The sequence below is a fragment of the Aulonocara sp. 'chitande type north' Nkhata Bay genome, linkage group LG19 (assembly GCF_057382095.1).
Source record: "Aulonocara sp. 'chitande type north' Nkhata Bay isolate Kocher_YH1m ecotype deep benthic linkage group LG19, A_spYH_male_GT1.1, whole genome shotgun sequence".
Classification (NCBI taxonomy): Eukaryota; Metazoa; Chordata; class Actinopteri; order Cichliformes; family Cichlidae; genus Aulonocara; species Aulonocara sp. 'chitande type north' Nkhata Bay.
This window is the reverse complement of record NC_141362.1, coordinates 4,803,635-4,824,751: the sequence shown is the minus strand read 5'-3', so window position 1 is coordinate 4,824,751 and position 21,117 is coordinate 4,803,635. Positions and strand designations below refer to the sequence as shown.

General features: G+C 40.2%; 1 protein-coding gene across 2 annotated transcripts in view; it reads right to left on the bottom strand.

The window, feature by feature from the left end:
* Positions 1–3,263: 3,263 nt before the first annotated feature.
* The window catches only part of strn3 (striatin, calmodulin binding protein 3), a 32,927-nt gene continuing 15,073 nt past the window's right edge, over positions 3,264–21,117 (bottom strand). The window contains exons 3-16 of one of the 2 annotated variants that reach the window (XM_086274027.1): positions 18,169–18,242; positions 17,564–17,642; positions 17,271–17,429; positions 16,580–16,718; positions 16,285–16,420; positions 15,914–16,053; positions 15,649–15,827; positions 14,600–14,647; positions 13,644–13,765; positions 12,697–12,864; positions 12,478–12,618; positions 12,279–12,386; positions 12,008–12,094; positions 3,264–7,626 (exon numbers count right to left, since the gene is read on the bottom strand). In XM_086274027.1, coding sequence (XP_086130153.1) covers positions 7,457–7,626; positions 12,008–12,094; positions 12,279–12,386; positions 12,478–12,618; positions 12,697–12,864; positions 13,644–13,765; positions 14,600–14,647; positions 15,649–15,827; positions 15,914–16,053; positions 16,285–16,420; positions 16,580–16,718; positions 17,271–17,429; positions 17,564–17,642; positions 18,169–18,242 — 1,750 coding nt within the window. In that variant the 3' untranslated portion in view covers positions 3,264–7,456. Of the gene's footprint in view, positions 7,627–12,007; positions 12,095–12,278; positions 12,387–12,477; positions 12,619–12,696; positions 12,865–13,643; positions 13,766–14,599; positions 14,648–15,648; positions 15,828–15,913; positions 16,054–16,284; positions 16,719–17,270; positions 17,430–17,563; positions 17,643–18,168; positions 18,243–21,117 lie in introns of both variants that reach the window. The other variant, XM_086274026.1, reaches the window with a different exon arrangement.

Genomic DNA, 21,117 nt, shown 5'->3' with positions numbered 1-21,117 from the left:
AAGAAAATTGTGGAAAAGGTTTTTTGGTCATAAATTACATAGAGTTGTACATTCTTAATGCATGAAGTGAAATATTTTAAGCCCTTTCTTTGTTTGAATTTTGATTATCACTGTTTGTCTGTGAAGGTTCTCAGTCATTATCACTGCTTATAATTCATAAAAATTCCAAACTTGGTAAGTGAAAATTATTAGGATAAATGTCAGTCGAGTTCAGTAAACGGAGAAAAAGGAACACGTTTCCCATCTTTATCTTTAGATCACATCATCATATCATAATCACACACTTTATCAAAGATCGAAAGAGTCAGCTATTAAACCCGATTCTTTGATCACCATGGTAGAACAGAGAAAACCCGAATCAGAGTGGTCAAAACATTTATATTTCTTTATCCAATCATCTTCCGGAAGAGAGAGCCCTGCACAGCCCAAAGCCAGTTGCAGAATCTCTAACATTAGAAGCTAAAAATGTGTCTCATACAGGTGTTATTTTGGTACTTTACACGTCACACATAGTTTTGATACAAACAACTCCTTATATGTTACTAGTTTCTCTTTTTGTCTGGGTTCCTGTTTTTATTTATATGCTTGTATAGCTCTACACTAACTTCCTGTTTTACAGTCTGGCTGAGCACTTAGTTTGAGTCAAAAGTGGCCTTGCTTTACAAGCCTTTATTACTAAAATACATAAAACAATATAATCAGAAAATAAGCACTAAGAATATATGTTTATTCCTTAACACAGCCTCAAATGAGACTGCAGGAAGCCATCAACCAAAGAGCGAACTGACTGCAGACTGGTCAAGCTGCACAAAGTTGCAGTGAACCTGATGGTTCCCTGTTTCCTGATCTAGAAGATGGAGATTAAAATTCAAGATTAATTCTTAAATAAAATCCTTATAATGTAGTCTCCTGTCTTTATGTGTGTTTTTGGTTTCAAACATTTCAGTTGAAACTGTTACATTTCTAAAAAGCAAAACCAAATCTTGTGGTCACACAAAAGAAACAGGACCTGAAACAGAGAGGCTTTAAGGGACACCAGAAAATCCGATATTCTAACCATTAAATACTCACTGAAACATCCATCCATCCATCCATTCGCTTCCGCTTATCCTTTTCAGGGTTGCGGGGGGCGCTGGAGCCTATCCCAGCTGTCATAGGGCGAGAGGCAGGGTACACCCTGGACAGGTCGCCAGTCTGTCGCAGGGCCAACACACAGGGACAGACAACCATTCACACTCACATTCACTCGCACATTCACACCTAGTGACAATTTGGATTTTCCAATTAACCTATCCCCACAAGCTGCATGTCTTTGGATGGTGGGAGGAAGCCGGAGTACCCGGAGAGAACCCATGCAAACACGGGGAGAACATGCAAACTGGTGTTGGAATTGAACTCAGGACCTTCTTGCTGTGCGGCAACAGTGCTAACCACCGTGCCACCGTGCTGCCTAAATACTCACTGAAACAGTAAAAAAAAACAAAAAAAAAAACTACCTAGATGGGGGAAAGGCTGATCCTGGTAATCTGGGACAAACTACAAGCTGAAGATGTTATCAAGGAAATTGCTTCAGGAGCTTTGGATAAAAGTATCAGAAGGACGTTTGTGTGCTGATGAATACATCCAAAGTAAAAAATAAACCACAATGGCAAAACACCAGACAGAGAGAGTACAGGAAGAGAGGGAAAATTGATTTATCTGACTTTTAACCCTGTGTGGATTGGAGATAATCCCCCAAAATAAATTCAAAGTGCTACATCGAGTTCTTGTTTTTTAAGTCTTTAAAGATGTATAATATACAATCATTTCACCCTGGAAAAAGAGCAGTTCAAAGACATTACTAAACGCTCAAAATTACCATTTATGCCCATGATGAGTGTTTGTGCCTTTCTGATTCACATCCTGTGAATCAGATCAGATCCGTCGCTATTTCACCTGGTATCTGTGTATAGCAACTTCACAGCTGTGGAAATTTTACTGAAGCTTTCGATTGAGATGAAATTTTACAAACGACTTTTTCATAGATCAGGTTAATATGATCACCGGTTTATTCTTCATTTGTATTGTCATTATTGTTAAAAACAGAGGAAAACATGATGCCTGTGCCTGAAGATTACCACTGAATACAGAGCTAACAGATCAACTGAAGATGCCTGTGTTACAACACTCCACACCACCATCTCCCACCTTGAACAACAGGGGCGTCACGCCAGGCTGCTCTTTGTTGACTTTAGTGCTGCCTTTAATACGATACTCCCGGACAGACTGATATCTGCTGGATATCAGATTTCCTTTTACCACCTGCTGCTGGATCAGACTTTCTCTCAGACCATGTACAGAGAGTTAGAGTGGGGTCTCATCTTTCCCCAGCCCTTAGCCTTAACACTGGCTCTCCACAAGGCTGTGTACCGAGTCTCCTGCTGTACACATGACTGTGTCAGTACCCACCCAGACACTACAGTAAGTTTGTAGATGATACCACTGTGGTGGGGCTCATCTCTGGTGGTGATGAGACAGCATACAGAGTTGAGGTTCAGAGGCTGTCGGATTGGTGTGCAAACTACAACTTGGACCTCAATATCACCAGGACAAAAGAGCTGGCAATCAACTTCAGAGGCAGGAAGTCTTTGCTGCAGCCGTGGACGTGGAAAGGGGGGCCAGCTTTAAGTTCCTGGGTGTGCACATAGACACAGACCTCTAATGGAGCTTAAACACCTTGGCGGTTTTAAAGAAGGCCCAACAGCCTCTCCATTTTCTGAAAATCCTCAGAAAGGAGCTGCTGATCGCCTTCTACTGTTGCTCCATTGAAAGTGTGCTGACATACTCACACTGACGTGAGAAAGTTTCCAGTTTAGTTGTACCATCGCACTAAGTATGACTGTCCAATGACCAAAAAAAAAAAAAAAAAAAAAAAAAAAAAGGAAAGAAGAAGAAAGTTATATTATCTGAATAAACAAAACCTCTGGCTTCCATTAGTGCAAGTCCTCCAACACTAGTACCTTACATCACTTTAGGTGGTTTTACCACCTGACATTTGATTTATCGCTGCCTGAAAATGAAACAGCACAAGAAAGAGCAGTCACTGTAGCACCTGTGCTGTTGCTGTAGAACAGACAGCAAAGCTTACAGACAAGCGTTCCATTGCTTAAATGTTGCAATGACTAAATTTGATTAATTTTAATTTGATGGTATATGGACCGAAGGAACTCCAATCTATTGAACACACCGAGTGCTTTCCTACAGAATGAAGAGCAGGCAGCAGGTGTTGTACAGGTACACAGTTTAATAGTTATTATAGACATTTTATGTACATTTCAACAGCTGTATTCTATGTGGTACAGCCTTTAAAATCTGCTGTTCATAGTTTGTAAATAAAAAACAAAACACAAAACTCATCAAATCTCGCAAACAGAATTTTTTTTTTCATTTTTCGGAAGACTAAAAAAAATATTTTATTGTATTAATCATGCATTACACAAACGAGAGTTACACAGTAAACTGTAGCATTGGTGAAAATAAAAGAAAAAAATTATATAATAATAAAACTGTGGATCGTAACAAACCAGAACAACAAATTAGACTTCCCCCTGTGGGCCAGCCAGTGAGACAGCAGCTTTTCAAAGATTGAAGCGATATGATGGAGGCGGAGGAGCAGAAGTCTCAGCCTGAACCAAACAAAGCTGTAACTTCACCTGTTCACACTCGAACTGAGCTCGTGCTGCATTCAGGTACCATTTCCCAGCTCATTAAACCAATTATTTGCCGGTTTGTTATTGGAAGTTGGCCTTTAACTGGAGCAGCCCTGCGTTCAAATCTGTGTACATCAAACTATTCTTTGCCCTGTTTGAGGACAAAACTTGTTTTTACATAAATTAAATTTGCTTATTACTAATCAACAAATTTTAAAAAACAAAACAAAGCAAAAGAACCCCCCACAGTGACCACTTTATTATAGGTACCTAAACACGGATGGTGTTTAGTACAGCTGCCTTGCTGTAAGATCTGTCTTCACAAATATCAGAATATTCCACTTAGTGATAGTGTCAAAAATGCATACTTGCATGTGTAAGAGTGTGTACACGTATACAAATGAGTCAGTTCTGTGGGTTCAACATATAAAATGTGGAACTCTGACACAAGTGAGTGTACAGAAAATATAATTAAAAAAAACTACTTTTGATGGGTCAGAATATTAGAAACACCTCTCAACCTGATGAGATTTTGTAGTTTATACCCATGACCTCCCTTCAGATGATAACAAAAAAAAAATTACAGCCATATCAAAATGATCTTTATGGCAGCTGTATTATACTATAACAAACTGCTCATGTGTACAGTGTACACAACATTTTAAAACTTCATTTCTTAAAAAACAAACAAACAGAGCTAATTAGATGCCAAATATATTGACTGTGAGGAAAAGGCATCATTTCAGCAAGTTGTATATTTGTAGTTCAAGAAGTTCTCACCTGTAAAACCTTTTTGCTATGACCTCACGTCATTTTATCCAGTCTACATAAACAAGGTCATATAAGACTGGCCTAGGAAGGAGTTGGTCAGGCTTTTTTTCCCCCAGTGATTTTATCGGCTGCAGTGACAAAGACTAGATACTGCAGTGTAAATTAGAATGAACAGAATGACTTAGTAAGCATTCGGCACCTTGCATTTATTCATAGGTCTGCATTTGTATGCTTGGATTACATTTTCTATGCAAATTAATTTTGTTTGTACATTTCTTTACAGGACATAATTAGTTCTGTCTTACACCAGCATTAAGTTGGCATATAAATGTAACTTTCTTATGCCAAATAAGTCTTTTAAAAATGTAACTTTTTAAAACTAATTCTAGCATAAGACAAAGCTAATAGTTAACATGCCAAGGCTGTTGTGTAAAAGACGCAAGGGTTTCACTGTGGAGTAATTAAAATGTATCTTGTGCTTGGAGTCTTTCAGTTGATGATATTGGACTTGCATGCTCTACCCTCTGGAGCAAACACCTTATCACTGTGATAAGCTGCTGTTTCACACTGGAATGTGTGCCATGTTAGACATTAGCTCGAATGGACAAATGTATATTAAAGGTTGATATTTAACATCAGGACAGACACTAACAGATACAGCTGACCCTCTCCTCAGCTGTCTCAACACTCAGCAGCAGCAGTTCCTGTGTTTACATGATCTGAGATCAGGGCCCAAAACTGAAGCCAGACGTCCTGACATATCAGACTGAGGTGAGGTTTTTGGTTGATGGGTCATCCATTGTGGCAGTAACTATATTGTGGATTTTTAAAAAGAATTAAAAAGGACTATAAAAACTAGATTTGTTTTACACAAACAAAAATATGTAACTACAGTAATGCTGAATCCTCCGCTTGTTACACTGTTAAACGTGGGGCTCTGATAGGCCCAGCAGGAGGCTGAGGTCGGTGAGTATTAACCAAACTTCCATTCTCACCAAAACATTCTCAGAGGCAAAAACAAAATCTGATATTAAATCCATTCTGTTTGCTCAAAACATATTTCTTCTTAATTTTTCCCCATTTACAAACTGTAAAACTTGCTTTGCAGAAGTTTTAGTTCAGATTTAATTATTAAAAAGTGAAAGAGAGAAAAAAACAAGTTCAAACATCACATGTTCTGTTCTCAGGTTGACGTTTCTGAAGGTTTAAAGGAAAAATCCCCCTCGGATGTGACTCCAACATCTGATTAACCTCCGGGCTTTCTCTTTAGTACAGTTCCTCAGGCAGTCTTAAAGCAGGGTTTAATGTGGCTAATATGATTTCACTGTCACTAAACAGATGCTGAAATTGTTGTGACAGGAGGAGTGTTTCCATGGACACAAGTACCCCTATTCTGATCATACTATGGATGATACATAGAACAGCTTACAGCTTCCTGTGTTGGGACACGGGCATCTCGAATAATGTCCACCAGTGGAACAGCTTAGATGTTGTATGATTATAAATTGGCAAATGTTTTTTGAGCAGCTAATTAAAATGCACTTTAAACTCATGCACATATGAATTAGACTACACACAAAACACTTGATTACTAGGTATTTTTGCAACTTGGAAATCATTTTGAACAGGCCAAACGTCTAAAATCAACTTAAATAGCTGCTACTTTTCAGTGTTTCGGCATTTAAAGATTGATGATAGTCTATGACATAGTTCAATTTTTTGTTTCTGTGCAGGTAGCTGTGTGACACACACAAAAAAGATCTGAACAGAGACGCTCTTCTCCACGTAAACACTGTGAAGAAGCAGTGTGTACAAAGCACAACAAAGACAGTACAAAACTGTACTCAACTCGAATTCTTTGCTACTCTATATTTTTGCTAGTTCAACTAGTGGTTAGCTCTACTAAATGGATTACAGTAGGAGAAAGTGCAGACTTTGGAGACTCATTAGAATGCTCCACTCTTGGACATTTCTAGCTGTATCACCTCATGTCAAGTGTCAGACTGGGAGAGCAGACTGCTTAATGCACTACAGTTGTGCTTAGATTTGGTTTCATATGCCACTGAAGCTTCAACACCTGGGGAGTAATAGAGCTTTTATAATGTATAACAAACATAGAGAAAACACTGGCAGCCAATTATAACTGTTCGGGACTGCAAGCCTGCTCTGAACTGCCTTGAAAGTAGAGTTCTTTAGAGTTATTGGAGAAAAATTAGCCAAATGGGGGTGAATTCAATACAGATTCCAGGCAACTTCTCACGAGGGCCATTTTTCGAGTTGTAACTGTCTCCACTCAGACATGCCTGAACATTTAGCATTGACTCAGCATTGAGTCCAGTGGGACAGAAAGAGAAACAGGGGAAAGGTGCAAAAATGTCCCCACAACATGTAGGCTGTAGTGCTACGATTCCACAGTTTAATGTGCTACATTTGACCGCCGTATTACGATGCTAAATGACAACAGTAAGAAATAAAAGAGCGATGGGTTAACTCATCTAGATGTCAGGCTGCTTTCCTTGGCCAGCTCTGACCAGGTCTAATTTTGGGGGGATTTTTCCTTTACGTCTGCCCTCAGCTCCAGCTCTTCTGTCTGGGATCAGGAGTCACAGTAGTGTTAGTGAATAGGGACAGGCATGTAGTGTCAAAGCTACCTTAGGGATTTGTGAGGGGCCAGATGGGTTTCAGGCAAGCTGCTCCAAGTTGATCATTAAACGCGTTTCTGCTGTCTCTTAGCTGTAGGGAGATCACACCACTCCACCTCTTAACTTAAAAATTTGTGTAAGAAACCTGTGTGTGTTTGTTCAGTTGTCCGTTGGAGATTCTCCAGTCTTTCATATTAATATATATTCTGTGTTCAGAGACCTGAACAGACCTGAATCCTGTTTGTGTACAGACTAGCCCCTCTCTCTCTTTGTCTGTCTCTGTATCCCTCACCTTGAGGTCATCTCCTCTTTTTTGTTTTCTTTTTTCTGTTGTTTAAATCTTCTCTTCCTCGTCTATACGTAGACTCTGGCAAGGGCGTCGGCTCCAGCGGAGGCAATGTAGGCCTTGGAGGGGTGGAAGGCCACGTCGTAGATGGCCTCCTCGCTCTTCTTACGATGAGCTGTGATCTCTTGAACACACGTTTTACTGTCTAGGTTCCACAGACGCAGAGAGCAGTCGTGACCTGAGGAGAAGAAAAAAATGTAAGCCATTATGTCAATGTTGTTACAAAGTAATTTAATTGCACAAACCAAACTCATTTCCGTTTCTTTTGACTTGAGAAGTGATAGAAACAAACGATTAATGTTATATTAAAATCTTGAATGCACTGACAGTTTTGTCATACAGTTGCCTTAACTGCCATAACATGAGCAGAAGCAAGGCACATGTGCTTAGTTCCTGTGATCAAAACTGACCCTGCGCTGAGCCTAATCTATCTTAGCTGCTACCTGGACTAACTGCAAACTATCTTATGTACATAGAAAGTGAGTGAAAGAGGTCAGCTAATTAATCTCTAGCTCTCTGTGCTTAAATAGCTGTAAAATTAGCTTGCTCTGTAATGTTTCAAATTAACTACTGCCAGATTTGTCTGCACAGTGTCTCCCAACCCTTTGGAGCCACGGCACATATTTCACATTAGAAAAAAAATCACACAGCACACCATCAAACCAAAAATGTCACAAAAAGCACATTGATAATTTTCCCCCGTGCATCAGGCAGAGTGGAATTGGTTTGGTTTGTCCCCAGTGTACCTTTTTTGCTTTCTGACCACTACTCATGTTAGGGCCTTCATCTGGGTCAGAATTTTCTCCAGGGCCCAGGTCAGATTGACTACTTGTTCTTTTCAAATATTTATCTATTGCTATTACGCACTGCATTGTCTCATTCACAGCATGACGGTTATGTCATTTCTTCTTCGTCTTCTGTTTTACTGGCAGTTGGCATTCTATTTAATTAGAGTAGGTAGTTTTACTGCCCTCTAGTGGAAGAGAATGTAATTCTCCAAAAGTTGATTTTGTTCATCTCTTGTAGCGTTTACAAGAGATTACAATAGAATGTAATTGTTCTGCCCATTACTCACGCCAGTCATTTAGAGTACTAATGAGGTGGAACCAGATAATCTTTCACGGCACACCTATGTGCCGCGGCACAGTGGTTGGGAAACACTGGTCTAGCAAAGGACAGGAACAAGCTACAATGCATACATAGCCATATAAGCACAAAGCATATCATCTCTCATTTCTAACATTTTAAGTATCAAAAAATTAAGAGAGTGAGAAAAACTATGTGAACCTTAGTGCTTCCAAACCTACTACGCCATTAGGAATCAAGAGAGTAAGTGGCAACCAGATTCTGCTACTCAGATGCACTTAAGTAATTATCAGTGAGTATGAGAACCTGTGCAACAGGAGAAGTTCTTGGCAGTTTGAAGCTTTTAAAAAGATGATATTGGAGAAGAAATTCTTTCTGCCCTTCAGTTTGGGAAGGGTTATAAGGAGACTTCTAAACAGTTTAAAGTCCAGCGTTCTGAAGTGAAAAAGATTCTAAAAGAATAAATTAAGCCCATAAAGAAATGTCAACAACCCACAATGAACTGAACCAATGTTTAGTGTTATGCCACACACTGTCTGTAATAATAATGGTATAAATGTTTACATGCACTGTAGCCGGGCTCTCTCAAAGGATAAAAAGCTAACATGCAAGGAGCAGCTAGGCAGAAACTGAATTCACCACTGACATGCTGTCATCCTTAAAACCTTGATTAAATATTGTTGAACACGCCAATATATTGGTAAGGCGATTTCTTAGTATTGCCAAATAATTTTAATTGTTCTGCTGATAACTGAAAAATAAATAAGGAAGGAGAGACAAAAAAAAAAAAAGACCGTTCAACCATGTTAAGAGGGTTGCCATTGGATAGTTTGTCCACCAGACTGCAGTATGCTCGGATCAGCTGGTTGCCGTTTCCCAACAGGGAAGTTGCAGTTGGGCAGAGCAAGTAATCCAAGACTTCTCGTGTCAATAAAACAAAACTATTTTTAAATTTCATTTTCATACAATCTTGGTAAGGACTCAAATGATTACACCTAACAATTTTTAGGGAAATCCATTCATATTTTGTGTGTCTAGAAGATAAAGCTTTATTGGCCAATATATATTGCCTATTTTAAAAAAATCACCAAATATTGGTCTGAAAAATACTACATCAGTCAGGCTCTACAACCATCATGCCATCACCATGACATAAAATTGCAATATTATGTGGAAATGCAGTCTGTGCCCCAAGTGAAACTGAGTGCAGCTATTCTGTGCCCTGACAAACATCCACAGCTGGAAACTGAGCATATTTCCAGCCCAAGACAAGAGACCTGCTGACTTGTGGTTAGCAGGCATTTTTTGAAAGGTCAGAGAAACTGAGTACTTGAATGTGTGACAGGACCAGTGAAACCCGCATCACAGCCTGCTCTTTGGATCCTGCTATCAAACCCCAATTGTCCAAATAGGCTAAGATGTGACCACTCCTCACATTGAGCTGACAGTTCGTTAATACATTTGGTCAAAGTACACAGAGTGAAACAGTGGATGGAAATCAGTGTGAACGGCTGATGTCAAACTGAATGTTACAACCTGAGACACCAAAAGTGTTTTTGTGGGGGTGTGCCTATCAGACTGTGATAGGAAAGTGCATCACCTTTTGGGGCTGACAACCTGAACAGAACTTGGGCCAAAGACATCTGACCTCAATATGGAGAGGCACCAGTGGGTTGTCTGGGGAACCAGTGATCCAAACATAGATGGGCAATGCCTGCACCATGAGCTCTGTCACTAAGCCTGATTAATGTGTCTAAATGAAATGTGGAAAATCTTGGATGGAAGAGCTGTGGGGGCACCTGTGTTTAGATTGTGAGACAGGGCCAAACAAACTGTCAGTAATGGATCTATAGGTGGTGGTTAACTAAATCAGCTTTTTCCAGATCCTGTCTATAGCCAGACACAGTGAAATGAGTAGATTTCGGATTGATACATGCAGTGGTTAGTCCTGAGAAGAAGAAGAAAAAAAAAAAGAAGTTTTTTTTTTACCGTCATCAGAAAACCTCACAAAACATAAATGGCTTCTCAGCTGTCAGAGGAGAGCTTCTTAGTTATACGGTGAAACAGAGGAAACAGGTGTTTTGTTTTGGCTAGCCAGCGCAGCAGGACTGGCAGCATACTGGTCTGACGACTCTAAAACTGGGTCAAAGGACTCTGAGAAGAGGATTGTGCCGTGTAAGAGCAGCACCTCCCAGGACTTTCTCTACTAACGTGACCCGAGTGAAAGAGCTCATGACAAAATGCATGCCCTTGGGTCTTAGTCAAAAATCTCCTCACATGGAAAAGCCAGCTTGCCAAATGAAGTGTTCGTGGTGAGGTGAGGAGCATAAGGATTGAGGAATAACTGTGGTGACAGGGGTATATACGCAGACGGGGTCTAACATATAGCACTGCAGGTCATTTGACTTAAAGCTGTGAACAAAGCCGTTGTGAGGCAAGTGTCCTAGTTGAGCACACATGATAATCAATGCGATGTGCTGTACAAGTAAATAGACTAAAGAGAATACTCAGTCATGTAATGGTACAAAGCAAAGTTGAACTAACTTACATAGATAATAGGATGGGTTTTGATTATCGATTTATCGATTAAAATCAATTCTAGCTTGGATAACGTGATATCGGTTCATTAAAATCCTGAATCGATTTTTAAATATAAATTTATTTTGCCCAAAATGCCAGAATCTCAGGTTAAACCTCACAAAATTTCAACAACCACCAAACAGCTAAAACAGTAAATGAGAGCAGGAGCACGGGTTCTGCACAAAGACGTAAACGCAAAGAGCGGACCCGCCGACGCATCAGAATCAGTGAGATGTCGCCTTTCTCACCCGACGGCACGAACACGGTCGGGGCTGAAAGCCGACAGCTCACCGATTCTGGTGTTTCGCGCTTTGTGTTTATGTCCTTTTTGCGCTAGATTCTGAAGCTGCAGGTTTTATCTCTGACTGAACCCGCAGCAAAATGATCCAAACTACGCTTCACATAGACATCGTCATGAATTCCCTCCTACTTACTGTTTTGCTTCCACCAAGATAAAAATCACACTTCCTGCACAGCTCTCCCTCTCTCAGGAATAGTTTCCCATCTAAAAATCTGTTTTCTGCATTATTTGCTTGCTTATCACCCACTGCCGTTGTTTACAGCGCTGTCGGCCGCTGTTTCTTTTTTCCTTTTACTTACTTCGGAAAAGAAAACCTAATTTCTGCTGTTCAGTATGCTACTGAACAAATTAAAACTTTTTAAAATTATGCAAAATTGCAAAACCCTTAGCTGTGTCTCTAATAAAACGAATCGAATCGATTCTAGAAATCAGTGACGATACTCAGCCCTAATAGATAACCTTTCAATCTTCACTAGTCACCATCTACAGCACGCATGAAGAACTGTAATAACTTTCAGAATTTAATTTAAAAAAAGCTAAATTAAATTCAATGCTTTATTCTGAGCTCCAGGAAGACTTTTATGAGACTTACTGCCAGACATCAGGTAGATGCCGTTGGGATCCACGGCCAGGCTGGTCACTGCATCCAGATGAGCCACCATGGCATGAATCACTTTACCTGCATAGAGGACACAAGGCACACCTAAGCACTTCCAGAAGGACTCGTTTTTCTCAAGTCAAAATAATTCTGAGTCACTCTGTACACAGTGTCTGTGAAGTGGGAGCTGTGAAACCTGATCTCACCAATCAGGCTCACCATCTTTGGAGTGATGGACACAGCTGGGGAGTAGCTGCAGACTGACCTGACTTGTTATCAAAGAATTTGATGTGTCGATCTTCATGAGCAGTGATGGTTACTGGAAGCGTGGGATGACTCACCACCTTATTTATATGATTTGACCCCGACAGAGCTGAGGAGGGAGAGAAAGGGATAACACTGTTTACTGTCCTCAAAAACCCATCACACACCTCATATCTGTTCATGGTTGTTTGTGCTCTTACTGCCATCTCCCTGTCCTTTGAGCACAAGTGCTTGCTGGGAAGTTTCCAGGTCATACACAACCACGTCTCCGCTATTAAAGGATGCCACCATGTGAGCAGGGTCACAACCATTGAAGTCCACTGATGTGGGGATCCCATGCTCTGTTGACAGATGTAAACATCAGCAAGTCTGTTCAAACTCCCTCCTGCAAAGAAGCGCACCCTTTTTCTTCTTCTTACCATGGTTTGTATTGAAAGTGCTAATGCAGGGGTTTTTCTCTGTTGGGTTCCACAGCTTCACTGTTCCGTCGGCCGAGCAGGACAGGAGGCGGTTTTTGATACCGCTGTATGCCAATCCCCACACAGCGTCCGTGTGTCCTAACCAGGAACCTGCCAGGACGCTTGGATCTGATTGGAAGAGAGATAAGAAATGAGAGGGGCCTTCTGTTTTTATAACTGTACATTCATCTAACTGACAAATATTCCCAATTGAAAGAGAAAACTTTAACAAAGGGAAGACATTTTTGGTGTCTTTGTAAGGTTTTGTGAAATAAAATGTTCCCGAAAAATTGTATTTTTCCCCAAGTAAAGACATCTTTTTAAAATCCAGCATTTTGTTCAGAAAGTAAAGACATGAGGAAAGCAGCCTTAATAGGAGCAGACCTAAAAGAAAAACATTCAAACTTGGGAACCGAAAAGAATAAAACAAAAAAAGAAAAAGAAATTTTTTGGGGATAGCAGAGCCATGTGAGGTAATCTAAGAAATCTATATTTTTGAAAAAACAAGGAGATCATTATGAAAGGAGACAACCGGTTTACTTGTTTTTCTTTTGGCTGTTACCATAACAAGTCGCCACAGTGGATCATCTCCCCATTATTAGTATACCCTTCTGCTACACCAGCCCTCTGCATGTCCACACTCAGCATGAATCTTCTCTGTGGTCCCATTTCCTCCTGCCTAGCAGCTTCATTTTCAACGTCTTTTGTCCAATATATCCGCTGCCTCTCCTCTGTGCATGCCCAAACATCTCAACCTTGTCGCTCTAACTTTTCATATCTGCCCAACCTGAGCCGTCTCTGCCATCTTCAGCTTGGCCTCTCCTCTTTTTGTTAGCGCCACTCGAAACTATAGCAGGGCTCACTACTACTTAAACCTTTTCCCTTTCACTTAGTGAAATAGTGTGTACCATAAGTGTCGTAGGGATCAACATTTGAGCTGGGGATGTTCCACCACTGGATGGTTGCGTCAAGACCACCACTAAAACACTGTTCACCACTGGAGGTCATCGCCAATGACAACACTGGTCCACTGAAGACAGAAAAGAGCATCATCACCAGAGGTTTGATAAAATACATATATTTACGGATGATGTCAAGTGCAAACACGTAACCTCGACAGTCATTTAATCCTGCTGGTTACTGAGATCTCTCACTTACACTCACAAAGAGTGTGAGTGAGATCAACATCTAGCAAGTTTAGACATGAGCAGTGAAAAGACCTTTATAACTATAATATACCAAAAATGTTCTATAAATCTAGTTTGTCCAAACATGATACTGATAGTTTTTAGTTTGTTAAAGACATTTTCTGATATTTTAATCAAATTCTTTTTTTTTTTAAATATTAAAAAAAACAAAACAACTTTTCAGACATATTTTAATACAGTTTTTATTTTGATTTAGTGTTTTATTTGCATTTTAGTTATTTTTAATTCTACTATTATCTGGCAATTTGGTCCATTAAATTTTCCAGATTTTTTTAAACACTTTTCTGTTACTTTATAACAATTTTTTCCTGGTGTTTGACTTACATTTTCTCAGACATATTTCCTGCTGCTGAGATTATTCTCATGCTGTAGCTACAGGGTGCCTGTCAGTCTTAATCACTACTAATGCTCATTTATTCATAGCTGCTGCCACTAAAAAGCATCATTTCTGTCTTCCTGCCAACAGCAGTTCACCACAGGTCTGAAATTACCTTTAAAAAAAAAACAAAAAAACAACTCACTTTTTTTAAATATTACTTGTGTCACTTAAAACGTGAAGAAATCTGATGTAACTTGAAAAAGTTAAAAACACCATGGAACCTCAACCATCAAGTCAAATAGAGCCTTAGACACACTGTGTGTGTTTGGATACATACACATGGGCTCTGAATGTGTAGATCGGTTCCACATCGAAAGAGGCACTTCTGGAAAAAACAAACAACAACAACAGTGAAATAAACAAGCAGATTGTTACTTCATCATCAAACAGACTCTTCTTCAACTCTGTTACAGGCAGCAGTGACTGTTTTTCACTGTACGACAGTAAGTCCTGAGGGGTATTATTTAAAGGGATTATTTGTAAGACACTGACACATCAGAAGCTTGTGGTGTGAGTTTGATCAGAATAGTGCCATGGAAACGCAGTGATGAGGAGAAAATGAGATGCTAATACTGAAAGGATCTGCCAGGTTTGTAAGGAGAGGATTTTCCTCTGAAGCAGAGTGAATAAAAGCTTTTCTATGTGATGAGGAAATACTGTCCATGCTGAGCGTTCTTTTCTCAACCGACTGAACTTTTTCTTCTTTCTTTTTTTAAAATTTAGGATACCCTTTAGAAAATGATTTTTGCTTTGATCACAGCTTTGCAATGTTGCCAGTATTTCAACCAGCTCTGAGGTCTCCACTGCAAATGGTTTCCAGAAGCAACCGTTGCAACAAGTTAATCACTGGAAATTCTTTCTTCAATACAAGACCATCACTTAGGTTGTGTTAATGTAATGCTGGTATAGAGCAAACAGCCTTATTTAACTATTGCAGTAATCCCAGTCATGGCAAGAACTGTTCAGCTAAGAGAAACAAGCATAATCATGCTGTAACTAGAGAAGGTCCCATTGGGATCACAGCAGCAAAGACTAAGGTGTTCAGGTGCTGGCTATTTAAGTAAAGGCAATGTCTTATTTTACATAAACAAAGTCATCCAGGTCATTGTAGTCTAAGGAGCTTGAAAAGAAAAGAGTCTGGACTTCTTTAGGTTTCTTTGAAAACGTTTCACCTCTCATCCGAGAAGCTTCTTCAGTTCAGAACTGAAGAAGCTTTTCTTTCCAAGCTCCTCAGACTATATATTTTGGTGTAATTTATGCCAGAGTCTTTTGATTATTCTGGTAGTTCTGCTTGGAGGTTTATGTGTACATCTGGTGTTACTCTACTTTTTGGCAGGGACAGTCTTGGTGAGGTTCCACAGTTTAAGGGTGTGATCCTCGGACACGGTGACCAGGCAGGGCTCAACGGGGTGAAAGTCCAGTGCTCGGACACCATCGAAGTGGCTCCTTAGCGTGTACTTGGGGTTCCATGTCTTCCTGAACGAAGACTCCTTACTGGACGGCAGCTGAGGAAAAGAAGATGTCATTGTTAGGGCAATTTCTAAAGAATGTTTGAGTTTTAAACTGCAGCTTAGTTTTTTTTTTTCCTTACATCATAGCCATAGTCTGTTTCATCGTTGGTGACTGTGAGGTCGGCAAGGTCACCCAGTCCCAGCACGCTCTCCAACACATCATCTGACCCCCCAAGTAAGAAGGACTTCCCCCCGCCAGTAGGAAATGGTAGAGGCTCCGCTGAAGAGTGAGAGGCTTTAATAAACACACTGTACCTCTCCATTACAAGATTATATTCATTAGCTGTTGTCATAATGATTTTACAGCCACACAATTCATTAATTGGAAAAATAATCATCAATAATTTACAATTTGCATTTGTTTATTTAAGGTGAATATCATTCAACAGACAGAGCAAAGGACACAGCCTTCATATATTTACAATCAGTGGGATTCATGTACATCTCTTACCCCACTCTGTCCCGTCTCCGGAGCTCCGAGCCTCACCCGCCCCTTCTCCATCCTCAGCCGTCACCAAGAAGTCAAACTCCTTTAGAGCCTCCTCTGTGTCGGCATCATCCTCTGACGCTAAGCCCTCGTTTCCCACCTGAAATAGCAGGAGAGGAAAGAGAGAGAAAAAACAAAAAACAAAACACAAGTTAAGAATTAAGGAAGAGGTGTTGAAGGACGGCAGAGTAAAGGAAGGAGGTACAGGGGAAAAGAACAACAGTGGTGATTTAAAAGGGGCTGCCTGCTCTCTGTTTACCTTGGTCTTATGTTTCTTGGCTCTGTGATGTTTGTCAGTGGTGATGTCATCCATCAGGTCCCCCTCCTCATCATCGTCTTCATCGCTGTCTTCTGTGTTTTCCAGAAAGTTAAAAGTCTCCAGAACATCACCTGGACTCCTGGATATAAACACCAATGTTGTTACACTTAAGTTGTCTGCTGGGTTGTGTTTGTGCTTGCACTGTCAGTGTGGTGGGAGATGTCACACTGGGGAGACTTGGCTCCTTTTCATGTGAAAGCGATATTAGGTTAGGTTTGGGTTCGGGCCCACTATCTTAGGCAAAGGCTAGGTCATGGTTATAATAACTTAAGGCAAATGTTAGATTCAGATGTAGCTAGAATAATATAAACACAGACACACTGACCAGCATGAGAGGAAGGGGATGTGGTGCTGCTCATGTTGAGATGGTAAACACAACAGTGGACAGTGAGAATCCATGTTTTACAGTGGGGCATGAAACAAAATCAAGCCTTGAGAGCAAAGAAATGAAGCTTGATGCTGAATTAACTTATTATAGATAGGCAAGTAAGCAGTTTGTTACAAAGGAACTACCAATTTGTGTTTGTTTTGCTGTTTTATGTTTTTTGTTACTGGAGCGGTTTTCACAAAAGCTGAAATCAGTAAAGTACTGGCTAGTACTGCATGTGAACAGCTGTGCGTGTGTCTGTACCTTTTGTCCTTGCGGCGCTCGGTCCCATTGATCAGGTGCTGCAGGTTCTTGTTCTCCACAGATCCATTCTGCTCTGAGCCCGACAGGCCAAGCAGAGAGCGAACCCTCTGAGTACGAACGTCCAGGATGGTGTCTGTGTATCCGACTTCCTGTAGGTACCTGACCGCCAAACAAACACACACTGTAAACTACACATCATTTGGTCAAATACTGATTTTTGTTAACAAATTAATTCAAAAAATTATTTCAGCATTTTGCTTCCACTGCAAATACAAGTGCTCAAATGTTCTTACTGTCTGAGCAGCTGTCTTCCTTGTTTCCAGGTGAGCTGACTGTTGGCATGAACAGCAGAGACCTCTGAATCTTTGGTGTCTAAGGACAAAAACAGAAACAGTGATTTATACAGCACTGCCTGCTGGACACAAAACAGAGATGGCTTTCATCAGTTGTATTTAAAGCTGTGAGTTAGTTCAAGTCTAAGAAGAAAGGTCAGGAGTCCATCAATCAATCCATCTTCTTGTGCTTATCCAATTCCAATTAACAATTTAAAGAACTGCGTATGATGAGGGATTTACATCACAGTGTTTAATGCTCATGTGTTTCCGGTTTATTACAAAACCCCACTAACTGCATGTCTTTAAACTGTGGGAAGAAGCCCGAGTACCCAGCGAGAACCCATGCAGATACAGCATGAAAACTCCAAACACAAAGACCCTGACCAGGTGACTGATTTGAACGCAGGAGTTTCTTGCTGTGAGGCGACAGTGCTAATCGTTGCACCACCATGCTGCCCAGGGGCTAAGAACCTACATCTTTTATATGCAGTCTACAAAAGGCCACACTGAATATAAAGCATGTGTACAATGAGAGATTAGTGGAGGGGAGTATGACATCATACCTGATTCAAAACTTGGCATCTTCATTTCTCCTTGGTTTAGCTCTGTTCCATATTTTAACTTGTGGTATTTTGCTCTGAAAATGGAAAAAAGAGAAACTAATCATCAACCAATCAATTGACATGGTTAAAAATTAAAATTAACATAACATATTTTTAATGCATATTTTCTGTCACCCCCAAAACAGTGAAAAAAGCTCAAAGTGTGTGGTCTAAGAGAAGGGAAACAGATTTCCACCATAGCAAAAGTGAAAATGTAAATGGCTTAAACAGATGAAACTAAAAGAAGGCTTTGGCAGATTCTTTATCAGTGAAACAGAAAGAATCTGAAGTATACAAATAATCTATTACATCACTAGTGCACAAAAGCAACCCAAGAATCACAGAACGAAGCAGTAATTTAACAGCAGTCTGAAGCAGAACTATAGAAAGCTAATTAACTTTGTATTCAAACAAATTAAACATATCCCTTTAATACACTAGTCCAGGTTATTTGGTATATTAACTTCTGTGCTCTATATTTCAGAGTACCTGTGCTGCTTGGAAAATAAGCAAGTGGCAGACACTGAGACGACACACCCAAAGACAAACTTCTAATCCATCACAACATAACCCTGACAAGCTATCCAAGCATGCCAATGACTGTGAATGAATTAGCCTTCTGCAAACTGAAGTGAAAGACTCAGCACAGTGAAATAAAAGTATTTGCTCCTTTCTTGACTTCTTTGTTGGTTTTTTTTTGCATGTTTGTCACAAGTTTCAGATTGTTGAACAAATTTTGATATTAGACAGCCCTCGTACAAAAAACAAAACACCGTTTTAGATGATGATTTTACTGAAAAAGTTATCCAAACCTACCGGGCCCTATGTGGAAAAATGAATACCGTATTTCCCGCACTATAAGGCGCACTTAACATCCTTTAATTTTCTCAAAAATCGGCAGTGCGTCTTATAATCTGGTGCGCCTTATCTATGAATTCTGGCTGTGTTTACTGACTGTAGCAATGGGAATTGCATTTACCTGTGTGTTCCACCCGGAGTCTCTGCTTCTCACCTTCCGGTGTTACACTCTCAAGACTCCGGGCGGAACACACAGGTAAATGCAATTCCCATTGCTACACTGACCTCGAGCGGATTTTATGTGGTACACGGCGCTCAAAAATCTGTCAAAAAATGTTTTAGTAGGACTTTGCTAAGCTACGAAGCTGCACCGCTTGATGAATTGTCTGAGCGTTATGGCTACCGTAGTCAGGAGCCTTGCGGCTCATAGTAATCTGGGTCCAAAACTCCGTCCATGTCAGGTCCCAAACAAACACTGTGTAAATTCTTTCATCTTTAATAAAATGATCAGTGTTGCTGCTTTACCAGGTGTATCAATTAAGTTAAACATCCAGGCATCCATGAAAACAGAATTTATTAAATTAAACGGAGTTAGAAGTTAGCAGGAAGTTAGTAGATAGTTAGCTCGTTGGTTTTGCTAGTTACCTTAACATGGTATATCATGTTCTGACTGAGAGATTTCTGGAAAAAAATAAAACGTACAGCTCTGCTATCACTTCCAACATGAATGTAGAGAGAAAGCTACACAATAGTGATGTTTGTAGGATTACTGAAGTTGGGCTAGATGGTATATAATGCTGTGCTAGTGATCGCTAGCGACACCGCTATGTTAGCATACCAAAGCATAAAACTGAACCTGGAGAATGAACGCTAACCTTTTTCCACTTTTTTTGACAAATGCAATCGTCTGGAAAAGTGCTGTAAACGGACCAAACTTCAGTAGGAGAGAACAACTGAGATAGTCCAGCCACAATATGAGGTTAGTCATTAATGTAAGATAAGATAACCTTTATTAGTCTCACACGTGGGAAATTTGTTACAGCAGAAAGTGGACAGTGCAAAGTTACATAGCAAAAATTAGAAAAACACTGGAATAACATATACTGTTGTTCCAGCGTTTATAGAGCAGCTACCAGAGAATTCAACATTAATGAATTAATGGTATGGAAGTGGAGGAAGCAAGCGGAATGAGTTGAGTAAAGTTTGACTTTTCTGACTGATTTGTTTAGTTAAATGCGCTTTATAATGCGGTGCGCCTTATGTATGAACACAGACCCGTTTGTCGACAGTGCGCCTTATGGTCCCATAAATACGGTAGTCCTCTAACAACGGGTTGGGCGCCAGTTTAGCTCAGTCAGATGAGCAGGCGACCATATGCCGCATGGCTGAAAGTGGCCGGCCCAGGTTCAAGTCCGACCTGTTCCCCTTTGCCGCATGTCTTTCCCTCTCTCTTTCCCTCCACTTTCCTGTCGATGTTTGCTGTTTCTATCCAATAAAGCCAGTTAAAAGGCAAAAAATTATATATTTAAAAAAGAAAAAACCCTAATAATTGGTTGTGCAACCCTTAGCAGCAAAAACTGGCAATGGATCCTTCCCACTGTGGAGGAATTTTGGTCCACTATTTTTTAGCAGAGTTGTTTAAATTCAGTCACATTGGAGGGTTTTCTAGCATGAATGACTTATTTAGCAAATCAGATTTAAATCCGGAGTAGTCCGCTCAAAAACTTTGATTTTATTTATGGGTTTGTTTGTTTTCTTGTTTTTATAAAGTCATTCAGAGGTGGGCTTGCGTGTGTGTTTTTGGATCATCGCATAAGCCAAGTGGGATGAATTGATGGCTGGAAACCAGGATTTTCTGGTACAGAGCACTTTTCATGATTCTGAAGCAGTAAAGCAGCCTCAGACAATCACACTACCATGTTTGACTGTTGATGATTTATGACATGCTGCGTGAGTTTTACAGCAGATGTAACAGGACACAAACCTTCAAAAAAGTTCAAATTTTGTCTCATCAGTCCACAGAGTATTTTCCCAAAAGTCTTGAGAATCATCAAGATGCTTTTCGCACATGTGAGACGAGCCTTTGTGTTCTTTTTGGCCAGCAGTGGTTTT